The sequence below is a fragment of the Mandrillus leucophaeus genome, unplaced genomic scaffold (assembly GCF_000951045.1).
Source record: "Mandrillus leucophaeus isolate KB7577 unplaced genomic scaffold, Mleu.le_1.0 Scaffold37, whole genome shotgun sequence".
In the NCBI taxonomy this organism is placed as follows: domain Eukaryota; kingdom Metazoa; phylum Chordata; class Mammalia; order Primates; family Cercopithecidae; genus Mandrillus; species Mandrillus leucophaeus.
In genome coordinates this window covers 2,342,878-2,356,783 of record NW_012103920.1, presented here as the reverse complement: position 1 = coordinate 2,356,783, position 13,906 = coordinate 2,342,878, and the positions used below count along the sequence as shown (strand labels likewise).

General features: G+C 41.0%; 1 protein-coding gene across 2 annotated transcripts in view; it reads right to left on the bottom strand.

Moving 5' to 3' along the window:
• Positions 1 to 7,178: 7,178 nt before the first annotated feature.
• Positions 7,179 to 13,906, bottom strand: part of CMC2 (C-x(9)-C motif containing 2) — a 32,480-nt gene continuing 25,752 nt past the window's right edge. For both annotated transcript variants that reach the window (XM_011990078.1, XM_011990079.1), the window contains exons 3-4: positions 13,170 to 13,241; positions 7,179 to 7,551 (exon numbers count right to left, since the gene is read on the bottom strand). In XM_011990078.1, the coding sequence (XP_011845468.1) occupies positions 7,465 to 7,551; positions 13,170 to 13,241 (159 nt within the window). In that variant the 3' untranslated portion in view covers positions 7,179 to 7,464. The remainder of the gene's footprint in view (positions 7,552 to 13,169; positions 13,242 to 13,906) is intronic.

Below are 13,906 nucleotides of genomic sequence, written 5' to 3'. Positions count from 1 at the left end.
AATTTTATGTACAGGGTATCTGTTTCTGGTAAAATGGCTCCTTAGGTAATCTGAAAACCCTCCAGCTAAAAACCTATCTACAAGTACTACATAGCATATATCAAATATGGTTTTTAGAGGTGTAGTTGAGCTCACAAGAAAGGAAAGAAAATCCTTGGGGGTTGAAATCAGAGAGAACTGTAAACCAGAAAGTAAGTGCATCAGCACATGCTACGCAGCCTAGACCAGTTCCAGGGACCAGGAAGTGAGGTTTTCATACACACAATGGAAAAAGATGGAAGATACTGAGTCTCTACAAGGAATGATGTGAGAAACAATATCACATAAAGCCAGAAGGTAATCCTCTAAGAAAACGTTAACTAGAAAACATCCACTTGCCAGCATAGGGAGTTAAGAGTAAGGCCTGTGTGACTCACCTTGGGCTCTGAGCAGAAAACATATGTTTCCCATTGGTAAGTTAAGTGTGCATGTCAGAAAGTTACTGGTGGGAAATTCTGGAAAGATAGTTGTGACTATGGAAGCAAAGGTTTTAGATCTTTCCAAATCCCCATATAAAAAGGGGCAGGAGACACAGTATTTACAACAAAATTAGGTTAAAATGTAACCCCCATATCCCAAAATACAAATGAGTGAGGTGAGGACAGAGCATCAACAGCCAGAGTCCTGGGAGGTCTCAGCATCAATGTGGAAAGCAGCACAGGGAGGCACGAGGTACCTGAACCAACTAAGGACTGAAGAACACAAAAACAATCAACAGATATTCACTGCAAAGCCCAGAGGGCCAGTTTGAGAACAGCAATTGATACTGGCAATGTTCTTGCCCACTTCAATAGTGGGTAAGTAAATGGGGCCCACAGGAAGGTCTGAAGGGACTGGAGCAATTAATTAATGAACTCTCAAAACCGACCCCCTAGGGTTCCCTTCCAGGACAAGACTCCACAGTGAGGAAAAACTGCAGGGAGCAGAATCAAAATTGAACAGGACAGGGACAACAGAAGTGAAGAAAAAGGCCAGGCGCAGTGGCTCAGGCCTGTAATCCCAGCACTTCGGGAGGCCGCAGCAGGTGGATCACTTGAGGTCAGGAGTTCAAGACGAGCCTGATCAATATGGTGAAACCCCATCTCTACTAAAAGTACAAAAAAAGTAGCCGGGCATGGTGGTGCACGCCTATAGTCCCAGCTACTTGGGAGGCTGAGGCACAAGAATCACTTGAACCCAGGCAGCAGAAGTTGCCGTGAGCCAAGATCACATCACTGCACTCCAGCCTGGGTGGCACAGCGAGACTCTGTCTCAATAAGAAAAGAAAAAAACCCACAGAATATTGTTTCCATGAGAACTTCCTTAGGAATTTGCTGGAAAATGAGGCTCAGACAACCAAAATGACTAGGGTGATATTAACACAAGACTAACGGTGAGCATTAAATATGTCCTTATTGTTTATATAATGAAGATTAAAAGGACAGTGTAGTAAGCAATGACAGACAGGTATTTAAATAACTTACCTGACCATTGGGAGGGATGAAGAAACTTCAGAGCCACATTGCAATTAAGAAGCTGCCTAGCAAAAAAGAGAAAACTGTAGCTACAGTTGCAAGCTCTATAACCCCACCATTTCTGCTCTGATCCATACCAGAAAATGGATGCTTCATAGACCATCTCTCTCTCTCAATGTAAGTCAATTCCAAATCCAGATCTCACTGATTAATGGACATTAATTCCTATCTGGAATCCTAATGGTAAAGGAATTGGAGAAAATGCAGTATTTAACTTTTGAGTTTCACAAGTATGGGAAGGCACACTAGAAGGAGGTGGAGTGGAGGTTGAGCAAGTCTATCTACAATTACCAAAAGGAACTTCCTTAAGGAGGCACAGACATCTTCCAAAAACCTACTGCAAATTTGCTATTTATCAGTGAAATATAAGGATTTAACATCTGTAACAAGAGAAGTCCGATGTATCTATTAAACATTATACTGAATGTTCCAAGTACAATAAAAGAAGGAAGTATAAACATTGGAAAAACACAAATGACTTAATACGGTTACTATTTAAAAGTGACATGAGTGTCTACATAGAAAAATCTAAAATAATCTATAGGTCCCAGAATTACTAAGCAAGTGTGGCAAGCATTCTGAATGTAAGATAAATATACAGAAATCAATTATACTCCAATATATCAGTAATAGGAAATTATAATAAATTGGATGAGGGGCTCATGCCTATAATCCCAGCTTTATAAAAATTTTTTAAAGAGATATTAGAATAAGTAATTTTAAAAATACCCCTTAGAAACGAATCTAGCAAAAGATGTATAGGATCACAATTTTAAAAATCATAAAATCTTCCAGCCTGGACATGGTGAAACCCTGTCTCTACTAAAAAATACAAAAATTAGCAGGGATGGTGGCACACACCTGTAGTTCCAGCCACTCAGGAGGCTGAGGCACGAGAATTGCTTGAAGCCAGGAGGTGGAAGTTGCAGTGAGCCGAGATCACACCACTGCACTCCAGCCTGGGTGACAGGGTGAGACTCTGTCTCAAAAAAAAAAAACAAAAAAAAAAACAAAAAAACAAAAAACAAAACAAAATCATAAAATCTTAAAACCATTTGGGGTGTAATTTAGCAACTTCTAGTAAGTCTGAAAACGCATACCTTACAGCCCAATAATTAAAATCCTAGGTTTATACCTAAAAACACTCTCCGAGATTGCACAAGAAGGTATGTAAGAACTTTCATTGAAGTTTATAATAGCAAAGACTGGATATCTAAGTGACCATCTATGGGGAAACACATAAACCTTGGTATAGTCCTACAACGAAGTGCTATATAGCAGGCAAAACAAATAAACAAAAGCCTCATTTATCAACATAATATTTTTTTTAAAAAAAAGATAAGCTACCAAAGACTACACACATCATGACCTCTCCTAAGTAACATGTCTAAACATGCAAAATAAAATATGGCTATGGATACTGACATACATATATATGTGTATACACATATATGAAATCATACATGGGAATGAAATATATTAAAGTATAGTAGGGTAGTAGTAGTAGTAGTTACCACCAATAAAGAAATAAGTGGAACAGGCTTGGGGTGACAAACACAGGAGGCTTTAGCCAGTTTTGTATTATTATTTTTTTAAACCTGTATTTTTTAAAAGTATGATGAAATATCAATAGACTTAGATAGCATCTATGTGCGTGTTCATATTACTCTGCATAGTTTTCTGTAAACTTGAAACATTTTGTCACAAAAAAGAACGGCATTAATAGCACAAAAAAGGTCCTTCACGGGATTTGGGCAATCTTCCCTTTCCCTCATTTCAGACGTGGTATACACTCAACCAGTTTCTTTTCTCCAAGTGAGAGAAACTCAGCCACCTGTCTCTGCTCTCCCCTCCCTACTGTCAACCTTGTCCTCCATCTCCTGTCCTCCCATGTGACCAGCTGCTGGTGAGACCAGAGCTTAGAGGACAGAAATGGCCCCACAGGTCTCTAGCTCAGGCCACCTGCTTCATCTGACATCAGAGGCAGGAGACCGGTAACAATAAAGCATACCTTTGCTTTCCCTTCACCACTTTCTGCTATGTACTTATCTCCTTTAGTGACCTCTCTAGGGGAGGCAGGAATGTCTACGGATTAAGGTAGATTCCAGCATAGCTGGTTCCCTGAATATGATATCATTTAAGGGGCACCAATTTCAATATCAGGGTACAGTGAAAGGAGCAACTCCCTTGGGACAGTGAGTTGTTTTTTTTTTCCTAAGAACAGAATGATTTGTATGTCCACCAGGCAGGTCAATGGCATAATTTGGTTCAGCCTAAGCCCTTTCTACAGAAAACTAATTGTGCCTGGAGCTAAACACTCCGTGGAGATTAATCTGATTTTAAACCTCATTTATAAAAGGTCAGAAACAGCTCAACGTTCTATCCTCACTCTTAAGTAAAATTGTGTAGTGCTTCCTAAAATAAACCATTAATTCACTGTCACCAGAGCATCAAGGTTCACAGCATTCTGCAAAACTAGATTTCTCAGGAAAACCTTGGCCTAAGCTCTTCAGCTCCCAAGAGATGGTCTCTTGTGACCCAAAGGTGTACTTACCGTCTGCAAGTCAACAGTAAGTAAGTATCTTCCTTCACTTGGAATCCTGCAGACCCTACAATGCCTTCCTGTTGCCCTTAGTGGGAAAGCCAGACTCCCTAAGAGGACACAGATGGTCCTTCGTGATGTGAACCGTCACTAGAACCACATCCATCTTATTCCATGGTATCACCTGCACCCAGCACAATGCCTCATGCTTCATAAAGGCAAGAAGACACGGAACCTCTGCACCTCCCAACCCCATTCTCCCTCTAGCTTCTTGGGTTTCTACTGCATGTGGGAATTTAAAGTATTTGGAAATCCTCAGGCAGAAGTGTGCTTGCTCTAGACAGGAGAAACAGATTTCACTCTGATCTACAGTAGGCTGGGGAAAGTCAACAAGGCTGACGAGATGTAAAGCATGGAATAAGAAGCAGCCACCCCTGTGACTGGCTTCCTCTATGGAAAGGCAGATCTACAGGGAGCCAGAGAATGGGGCTGGCTTGGGATGAGTTCTAGAGGCCTGGCCCTTCCTTCTGCCTCATATTAAGCCCCTCACCCCTCGACCCCCTACCCCACCAGCTGGAGCCCCATTCAAATGGTATCACCCCTAGTGATTTGGTGCATTCTACCAAAGTACAGGGGAAGTGTTTCCAATACCCCAACTTGGGTGCACTTGAGAGAATAATAATACTGAGGGGGCCCTACTTTGTGCCAGATAATTTATTACATACGTCTCAACCAATTCCCACAATAACTCTATGTGACAGGTACTGTCACTGGGTTGAACTGTTTAACCATAACTATTCACTGAATAACCAGAAAGATCTTTATAAAATATAAATAAATGAAATCACAACCAATCCCTAAAACCTTCTAATGGTTTTCCATTACCCTCCAAATAACATGCCAAGTTCTCTGAGGTGGTGTCCAAGGCCCGCGTGTTCTGGCCCTGCCCACCTGTGTCCTCAACTCATGCTACCCTCTCCCTTGCTCACTGTGCTCCAGCTCACTAGCATTTTATTTCTCAAACTCCCTTCCTAGAGGGAGCTGGAAAGGTAGATCATTGCCATAGCCTTGAGTGTGTACTTTATTCTACAGGGATCAGCAACAGCTGGAATACAGAGTGTAAGATGTAAAAATATTAGGTGGTTTGAATATCCCCCAACAATGCATTCATATCTTACTAATAAAATTTTTAAAAATTCATTTCCAAAGTTTCATCTAGCTCTTATGGTCAACTACTGACACTGGCCTACAGGGCCTTAGCTGGCATCTGCATGCTGACATCTCCCAATTCTGTTCTAATCCAGGCGACTCTAACGAGCTGCAGACCTAAATACCCAGCAGCAACCCGGAAGCCACCTCCCCCTGGATCTTTCACACACACTTCACCTCCCCAGTACTCCCTCCCACACAGGCACAAATCCAATGCCTGAGACATCCTAGATGCTTCCTTAAACCCTACACCTAGTCAGCCATGCTGACTCCATGCTTGACTCGTCATTCCTCTTGATCCCCAAAGAAACATCTTTCATTCAGGCCCTCATTTCTAACTTAAGTTAGGACAAAAATCTAATTGGTCTCCCTGGGCATAATCTTCCTTCCCCTCCAATTTATCCCCCAAATTATAACCAAAAAAATCTTACTAAAATACAAATTGAAATATATCAGCCTTCTAACTAACTCCTCTCCCCAAATCCCTAATCACCATATTAAAATCTGCAACTGGTCATCAAAGCACTGGAAATAAAATTCCAACAGATTTCAAAGCTGTCTGTGATCTTCCTCCACTCTAAGCTCCCATATTCTAGTCATGCTAAATGACTTAAAGTGCGCCTCAGAATGTATCCCATTTTCACTCATTTGTCAAAAGTCATCTTTGCTAAATAGCTTTCTTGGAATAGCTCCTTCTTCATGAAGACTGATCATGAATGTCCTCTGTCTTCTATGACGCCTACCTAATCATGGCACTTTGATGATTATAGGTGACTAAACGTCAACTTATCAGTTTACTACAAGATTCTGAAGGCAAAAACGTCTCATTTCTGTATTTCTACTGCCTGACACTAGGGGGACTGAATAAATATTCATACACTTTGTCTTGGAAGGTACTTCAGAATTAATTCTGGTTCTTTCTCCATCCTTCCACTGAATGTCTGTTATGCTCTGTAATCGACGTACTGAGTGAAAGTCCAGCCTCTTGAACGCCTCCTGTGATGGGGAAATCACTTATTAAACACCGACACCAACAAGGCCTCATGCTGGACATTATACACAGAACTCCACTAGAAGGAGCCCACAGCTGAGTCTGTTCCCTGACACCTGACAAGAAGATCAAGCCCCTGCTGTGGCTGCAGCTGGAAGCTGCTGACTTCCAGGTTGTCACAGGTCTCAGAAACACTTGGCAGAAGGAACACTGGTGAGATGACTGCTAGAATTGGGCACGGGAAGAACAGTCCTATACTCAACAGAGAGGAGACACACTGGCCTAAGGTTAACTGGCACCTCGAGTGGGCACATTCAACCAAATGGGAAAGCAAAGTCTGCTAAGACTCAATTCCTGACCAGATGCAACTTTTCAATGTTACATGTAAATATTTAATCTTTTAGTCTGGGTACAGTGGCTCACGCCTGTAATCCCAACACTCTGGGAGGCTGAAGTGGGTGGATCACCTGAGCTCAGGAATTTGAGATTAGCCTGGTCAACATGGAGAAACTCTGTCTCTACCAAAAATATAAAAATCAGCTAGGCATGGTAGCCTGTGCCTGTAGCCCCAGCTACTAGGGAGGCTGAGGCAGGAGAATCACTTGAACCCGGGAGGTGGAGGTTACAGGGAACTGAGATCGCACCACCGTACTCCAGCCTGGGCGGCAAAGCAAGACTATGTCTCAAAAAAAAAAAATCTTTTTTAATCATTTAGAAAATCACTCTTTAAAAACAATAAAGTTGGAACATTTTCCAATAGTTAACACTGATGGTATTTCCCCAGAACTCTTCAGTGTCATGTTGTCAGAAAGAAAAAGCCTAATGGCATCATTTGCCCTAATGCCAGGAGACTCTAAGAGAAAGGAGAAAAAAATTATTTAAATAAATTATTTTATTGAGGGAGATAAGTTACTCAGATATTAACTGGCTGTAGGCAAAGGGAAGAAACATGGTGAAGTCAGGTTTGCTGGTAAAGGGGAGACGGTACTAAACGCCCTGCCCAACAAACACTCAGAATCCAGGGTTTTCATATTTCTCCACAGTTCAATCTCTCACAGGTCACCTTCCATTCAAAGGATTATGGAGACCAAATAAGATAGGATTCTTTCAGGTATCAACCCAGAGTCTTTAGGTCTTCTCTCAGCCAAGGCATCCAGTGAAAATGCAATTTATTTTTCGGATTCCTCTGGAGTATTAAAAAGTTTCTTTCGCATTGCAATGCCATCCTCCCTGCTCTTGATCCTGTTTTGTATGTACTGAAAAATAAAAGGAAGAAGGGGGGAGAAAAGAGACAGCAGGTTATGTCACTATTTATAGCAGTACATTATTTAGAAATATTTGCAAAATATAAATGTTCTTTGAGGTTAACAGGGGTTAAATTTTTTAAAAATGTTCTGACAAAATTCTTCTTTTATTGAACTAAATCTGAGATTGGAAATAGTGACCTTAGAGAATATCTCATATCTAGCACAACTTAATTCAATACAGTACAGCATCTACATCCTAATAGGTGCACAATTGTTTGCTCAATTTCCTCCCAAAATATGAATTCAATAAGCACTGAAGACGGGCAAATTCTGTCCATGTTCTCCAGGGGCTCACAGTCTAACAAGTCCTCTAACTTCTGCTGAGTACCTCTAGTGGAGGGGCTCACCTCCTTGAAAGGTAGCCTAACTGCTGGTCAGTTCTACTCATTCCAGAGTTTTTCATTTTAAACCAAAAGTGCTTCCCTGTAAACTCCATGAGAGGTAGCTTGTCTAACTGTTGGACAATTCTACTCGCTCCAAAGTTTTTCATTTTAAACCAAAAGTGCTTCCCTGTAAACTACCACCTTTTATTTCTTCTTGCCTGCTGTAATGTTCAAATATTTGATTACAGATAACCCACTTACTACCTTTTGGGCTGAACGTTGCTGGTTTCTACAACTGCTGCACAAAACATAGCCTCTGTCTTTTAATATCGAACCTATAAAATGACTTCTATTGACTTTTTATAAAGCACTTTAATATCAATGCCCCTTACCAAAAAAAAAAAAAAAAAACCACAAACAAAATTGAATACAGTGCTCCAGTCACAATGACAGACATGGACTATAGTGGGCCTAGATCTTATGACCAACTCACATTATATTTCTTTAGACATTATCAAAAGAGTAACTGGCTCTTAGCAACCTATCCTACTGACTCATATAGAAACACATAGCTCAGCTTCCCAAGGTTTCTTCATCATGAACAGTTAACAAACCTGATACTCCTCAAATCCTATGTTTCGTAATCAGCTACATATAAATGCAGTTTTCACCTCAAGAGGTTTTCGGCCTAGTATTCTGATCTGGCCGGCAGGTTATAAATAACAGCAGACCTGAAGCCTGGCACTTAGATTTTCTTAAATAGTTAACCTGTGTTTAAAGCAGAGAAACTTAAAAGTGTTTTTATATGTATATATGTACAAGCTTACAATATATATACCAAACCAACACACTTTAAAGGTGAATGACTGTGTTTTCCCCTGGGCAGAAGGGGAAAAGGGTAAAAGTAAATTCCAATAGAAAAAACTGAAAACATGTGAACAGTTACACATCAAAATCTTCTAGGAGCCACAGATCTGGAGAGCAAGGCCACAGAAATTAAAGATTAGTGATATCGAGCTCATCACGGACGAACCCCGCCATCCGAGATAGTGTAATGTGGGGATTCATGACTTTGAGTTACTTCACTCTTCTGGGCCAGTAACTTCAAATATAAGCAGGTGGGCTAGACAATCTTTAAGAAGTTTTCTAGATCAAAAGTTTTGACTGAAGGATTCTAACATATCTTCTGGAATGGTAGTTTTCAAACGTTTTATTCTTTCCTCGTCAAAAGGCTACCTCAGGCCAGGTGTGGTGGCTCACGCCTATAATCCCAATACTTTGGGAGGCCAAAATGGGCAGATGGCCTGAGGTCAGGGGTTCATGATCAGCCTGGCCAACATGATCAAACCCTGTCTCTATTAAAAATATAAAAATTAGCTGGGCGTGGTGGCACGCACCTGTAATCCCAGCTACCCAGGAGGCTGAGGCAGGAAAATCACTTGAACCCAGGAGGAGGAGCTTGCAGTGAGCCGAGATCACACCATTGCACTCTAGCCTCGGCAACAAGAGCGAGACTTCGTCTCAAAAAAAAAAAAAAAAAAGGCTACTTCAAATTACACATGAAGCACGAGGTCCCTTCAAAGCCATTCATTTTATCTATCATGCATTCAATCCACTCATAAAATTGTTTGGGAAAAAATCAAAAAACACTATTCTAAAACAAGGAGGGATACCTGCTGAGAAAAAGCTTTCACATCTACCTTTAATCACATCTACTGGATTGCCCCCAGCAATCAGGTTGAGGAGGGTCTTAAGTGAAAGTCTTCAGAATACTTTGTAGCAGGCCAATAAATAACTTACAGAGCAAATTAAAATACAGTGTACATTAAAATCTGTTAAGACATCTCCAAAGGAAGTCAAGATCGTCCCTGAACAAAAGGGGGTAAAAGAATGAATATGAAGTTACTCACAAAACTCCATGAAACAATAGACAGAACAAAAGGCCAATTAACCCCAAACCAAACAAAACAATTAAGATGAACAAAAGAGGATGCCACAAAAGTATTATTAGTGTTTTTTTTGTTGTTGTTGTCGTTGTTGTTTTCCAAGAAGAAGAAAAGGCCAGGTGCAGCGGCTCACACCTGTAATCCAAAACTTTGGGAGGCCAAGGTGGGAGAACTGCTTGAGCCCAGGAGTCTGAGACCATTCTGAGCAACACAGCAAAACTCCATCTCCCTAAAAAAAAAAAAGAAAAAAAAAAAAAGAATAAAAGCAGTGACACAGCAGAGTCCCAACAAGAAATGGCCATATACTTCTTCTACTTAAAAGCTTCATGGAGGCCAGGCGCAGTGGCTCACGCCTGTAATCCCAGCACTTTGGGAGGCTGAGGCGGGCACATCACAAGCTCAGGAGATCGAGACCATTCTAGCTAACACGGTAAAACCCCGTCTCTACTAAAAATACAAAAAATTAGCCGGGCGTGGTGGTGGGCACCTGTAGTCCCAGCTATTCGGGAGGCTGAGGCAGGAGAATGGCGTGAACCTGGGAGGCGGAACTTGTAGTGAGCCGAGATTGCACCACTGCACTTCAGCCTGGGGGACAGAGCAAGACTTCTCAAAAAAAAAAAAAAAAAAAAAAAAAAGCTTCATGGAATGAAGTAATCAGATGACACATGAAGCAAAGAGTAGCAGGAAAGCATCTGAAGCAAGCATTAAGAGTAGAGAGGAAATACATGAGTGTAGACTCAGAAATTAGTGATGGGCGAGCAGACAGAAAACCATCTACAAATTAGAGAATAAAATAACATACAACTACACAGAGGACTTAGAAAAGAAATCAAGGAGAAAACATAAAACGTATAGGAAAACAAACTCAGACAAAGTAAGAAAAATATCTCCAACAGTCTACTAAAAAGTCACTAACAGATCTCAGGCCAGCTGAGAAGACAATTTCATATGAAGATCTAATTGACAAAGCAGTGGCAAAATTTCTTAACCACGGGGGAAAACATCTAAAAACACAAAAAAAGCTACGTTATACAGCTGAAAGAATGTAAAAAACAAATAGCCACACCAAATAAAATCATATGAGCTATATTTTTCCATAAGCTATCTATCTACCTATTTATTTATTTATTTAGAGACAGTCTCATTCTGTCACCCAGGCTAGCTAGAATGCATTCATTTATCTATCTATCTATCTATCTATCTATCTATCTGGAGACAGAGTCTCGCTCTATCTATCTATCTATCTAGAGACACAGTCTCACTCTGTCTATCTATCTATCTAGAGACAGAGTCTCACTCTGTCTGTCTGTCTGTCTTTCTATCTATCTATCTATCTGGAGACAGAGTCTCACTCTGTCACCCAGGCTAGAATGCAGTAACGTGATCTGGGCTCACCGCAACCTCCGCCTCCCGAGCTCAAGTTATTCTCCTGCCTCAGCCTCAGCCTCCTGAGTAACTGGGACTACAGGTGCCCGCCACCATGCCTGGCTAATTTTTTTGTATTTTTAGTAGAGTCGGGTTTCACCATGTTTCCTAGGCTGGTCTCGAACTCCTGACCTCAGGTGATCTGCCTGTCTTGGCCCCCTAGAATGCTGGGATTATAGGCATGGGCCACCACTCCCGGGCAATACTATTTTTTAGAGATACGGTCTCACTCTGTCACCCAGGCTGAAGCACAGTGGTGACCTAGATAGCTCACTGCAGCCATGAACTCCTGGGCTCAGGTGATCCTCCTGCCTCAGCCTCCCAAGTAGCTAGGACCACAGGTATGTGTAACCACACTTGGCTAAATTTTAAGAGATTTCTTACAGACAGGGTCTCATTACGTTGCCCAAGTTAGCCTCAAACTTTTCACCTCAAGGAATCCTCCTGCCTCAGCCTCTCGAATAGCTGGGATTACAGATGCCAGCTCATAAGCTTACTATTAAAACAGAAACATTGCCCCAGGTGTAGTTTTCATGTAAACTGGTTTTTTCATATAAAGGACAAATATTTATAATAAATCATTTAAAAACACTAAAAAAGCTGGGTATGGTGACTCATGCCTATTGTCCCAGCACTTTGGGAGGCCAAGGTAGGAGGACTGCTTGAGGTTAGGAGTTTGAGACCAGCCTGGGCAACACAGCGAGACTCTCATCTCTACAAAAAAATGTGTAAAACCATAACCAGGCACGGTGATACGCACCTGTAGTCCTAGCTACTCAGGAGGTTGAGGTGGGAGGATCACGTGAGCTTGAGGCTTCAGTGAGCTATGATCACCCTACAGGGTGGCATGTACCTGTGGTCCTAGCTACTCAGGAAGCTGACGTGGGAGGATCACTTGAGTTTGAGGCTTCCGTGAGTTATGATCACCCTACTGCACTCCAGCTTAGGCGACAGAGAGAGATCCGGTCTCAAAAGAAAAAAAGAAGCAAACTATCGCTCTTCAGTCGGAACTCCGAACAGTTCTTCAAACAGTAAAGGTGAGTGTCACACTGAAAAGGGAACCCAGGAAGGGAAAATCAGCCTGAGCAGAAAACAAAATCAAAAGAAAGATGCTGGACAACTTCAAATATTATATTTAAACTTTTCAATCTGAGGCAAAAAAAAAAAAAAAAGTTCAAAAATAACAAAAATGATATCTGAAACGCAAAATTTTAGCCATCGTATATTTTAGAAAGTTCTGGACACAAAAAATCTGATGTACGAAACAAATTGAATCAAATTTCTTTTCAAAGGTTTAAAATGTACTCTGCTTATCTGGCAGTGCCTGGAAAAAGACAATGAACTGTGTACGGTGGCTATTTGCCCAAGTCCAAGTCGCGCCCTAAGTTCAGGAGATGAGTGTTCCAAAACAAGTCAAATCAGATCCCTATGGCTTACACAAAGCATAACCACAAAGAAATTCAACATGTTAAAGCTGAAAAGAGCCTAATTCTAGCCTCCTCAATTTATATATGGAAATTGAGGCCCAGAGAGTTTTAATTACCTGCCTATCAGCTAATAGGTGACTGATATAAATCTTTCTGCCGGCCAGAGATACAACTTCCTAAACCATTAAATTCATCCAAATGACCTACAGTAATCATCACAAGGAAGTTGTTTTCCTCATTTGTGCTCATGGCCAAAAAGCTATGTTCTAAAACTGTCCCCAGAAAAGCTTTCATTTCTTCCCTTAAACAGAGGAAGGTCATATACATGTAAAGTCAACTTTCTCCATTACACAAAAATTTGGGAAAAATTCAATAATGGCAGTAATATACAATATTCAAATATGTTCTATTGTTCAACTATATCCATCCTTTGACACTTTTCTTACCTCATTTCTCAGGCATTTTCTCACGTCCCGATCAAAATCGTTACAATAACCAAAAAATTTCAGAATGTTGTGCTAAAAGGAAGAAAAGGAGTAAAATATTTCATCCCATAATATGCCAAGGTTTAGGGCACATACAATTTAAATACTCCTACAGAAATTAGTTTTTACAGTGTCACTTTGTTAATAAACAAGTAATAGTTAAATTACATGTATGAAGCACAGTTGGCCCTGGAACAACATGGATTTGAACTGCGTGAGTCCACTTACACGTGGATTTTTTTCAATAAATATATTGAAAACATTCTTGAACATTTGTAACAATTTAAAAAAACTCGCAGATGAACCACCATAGCCTAGAAATACCAAAAAAAAGAAATAACAAAAAGCACAGCATAAATGCGTAAAACATGTAAATACCGGCAGGGCACAGTGGCTCATGACTGTAATCCCAGCACGTTGGGAGGCCAAGACAGGTGGGTAGATCACGAGATCAGGCGTCAAGATCAGCCTGGCCAAGATGGTGAAACCCTGTCTCTACTAAAAGTACAAAAAAAATTAGCCGGGTGTGTTGCTGGGCGCCTGTGATCTCAGCTATTCGGGAAAGCTGAGGCAGAGAACTGCTTAAACCCGGGAGGCGGAGGATGCAGTGAGCCGAGACTGTGCCACTGCACTCCAGCCTGAGCGACGGAGTGAAACTCCGTCTTAGGGAAAAAAAAAAAAAAAAAGTAAGTATTATT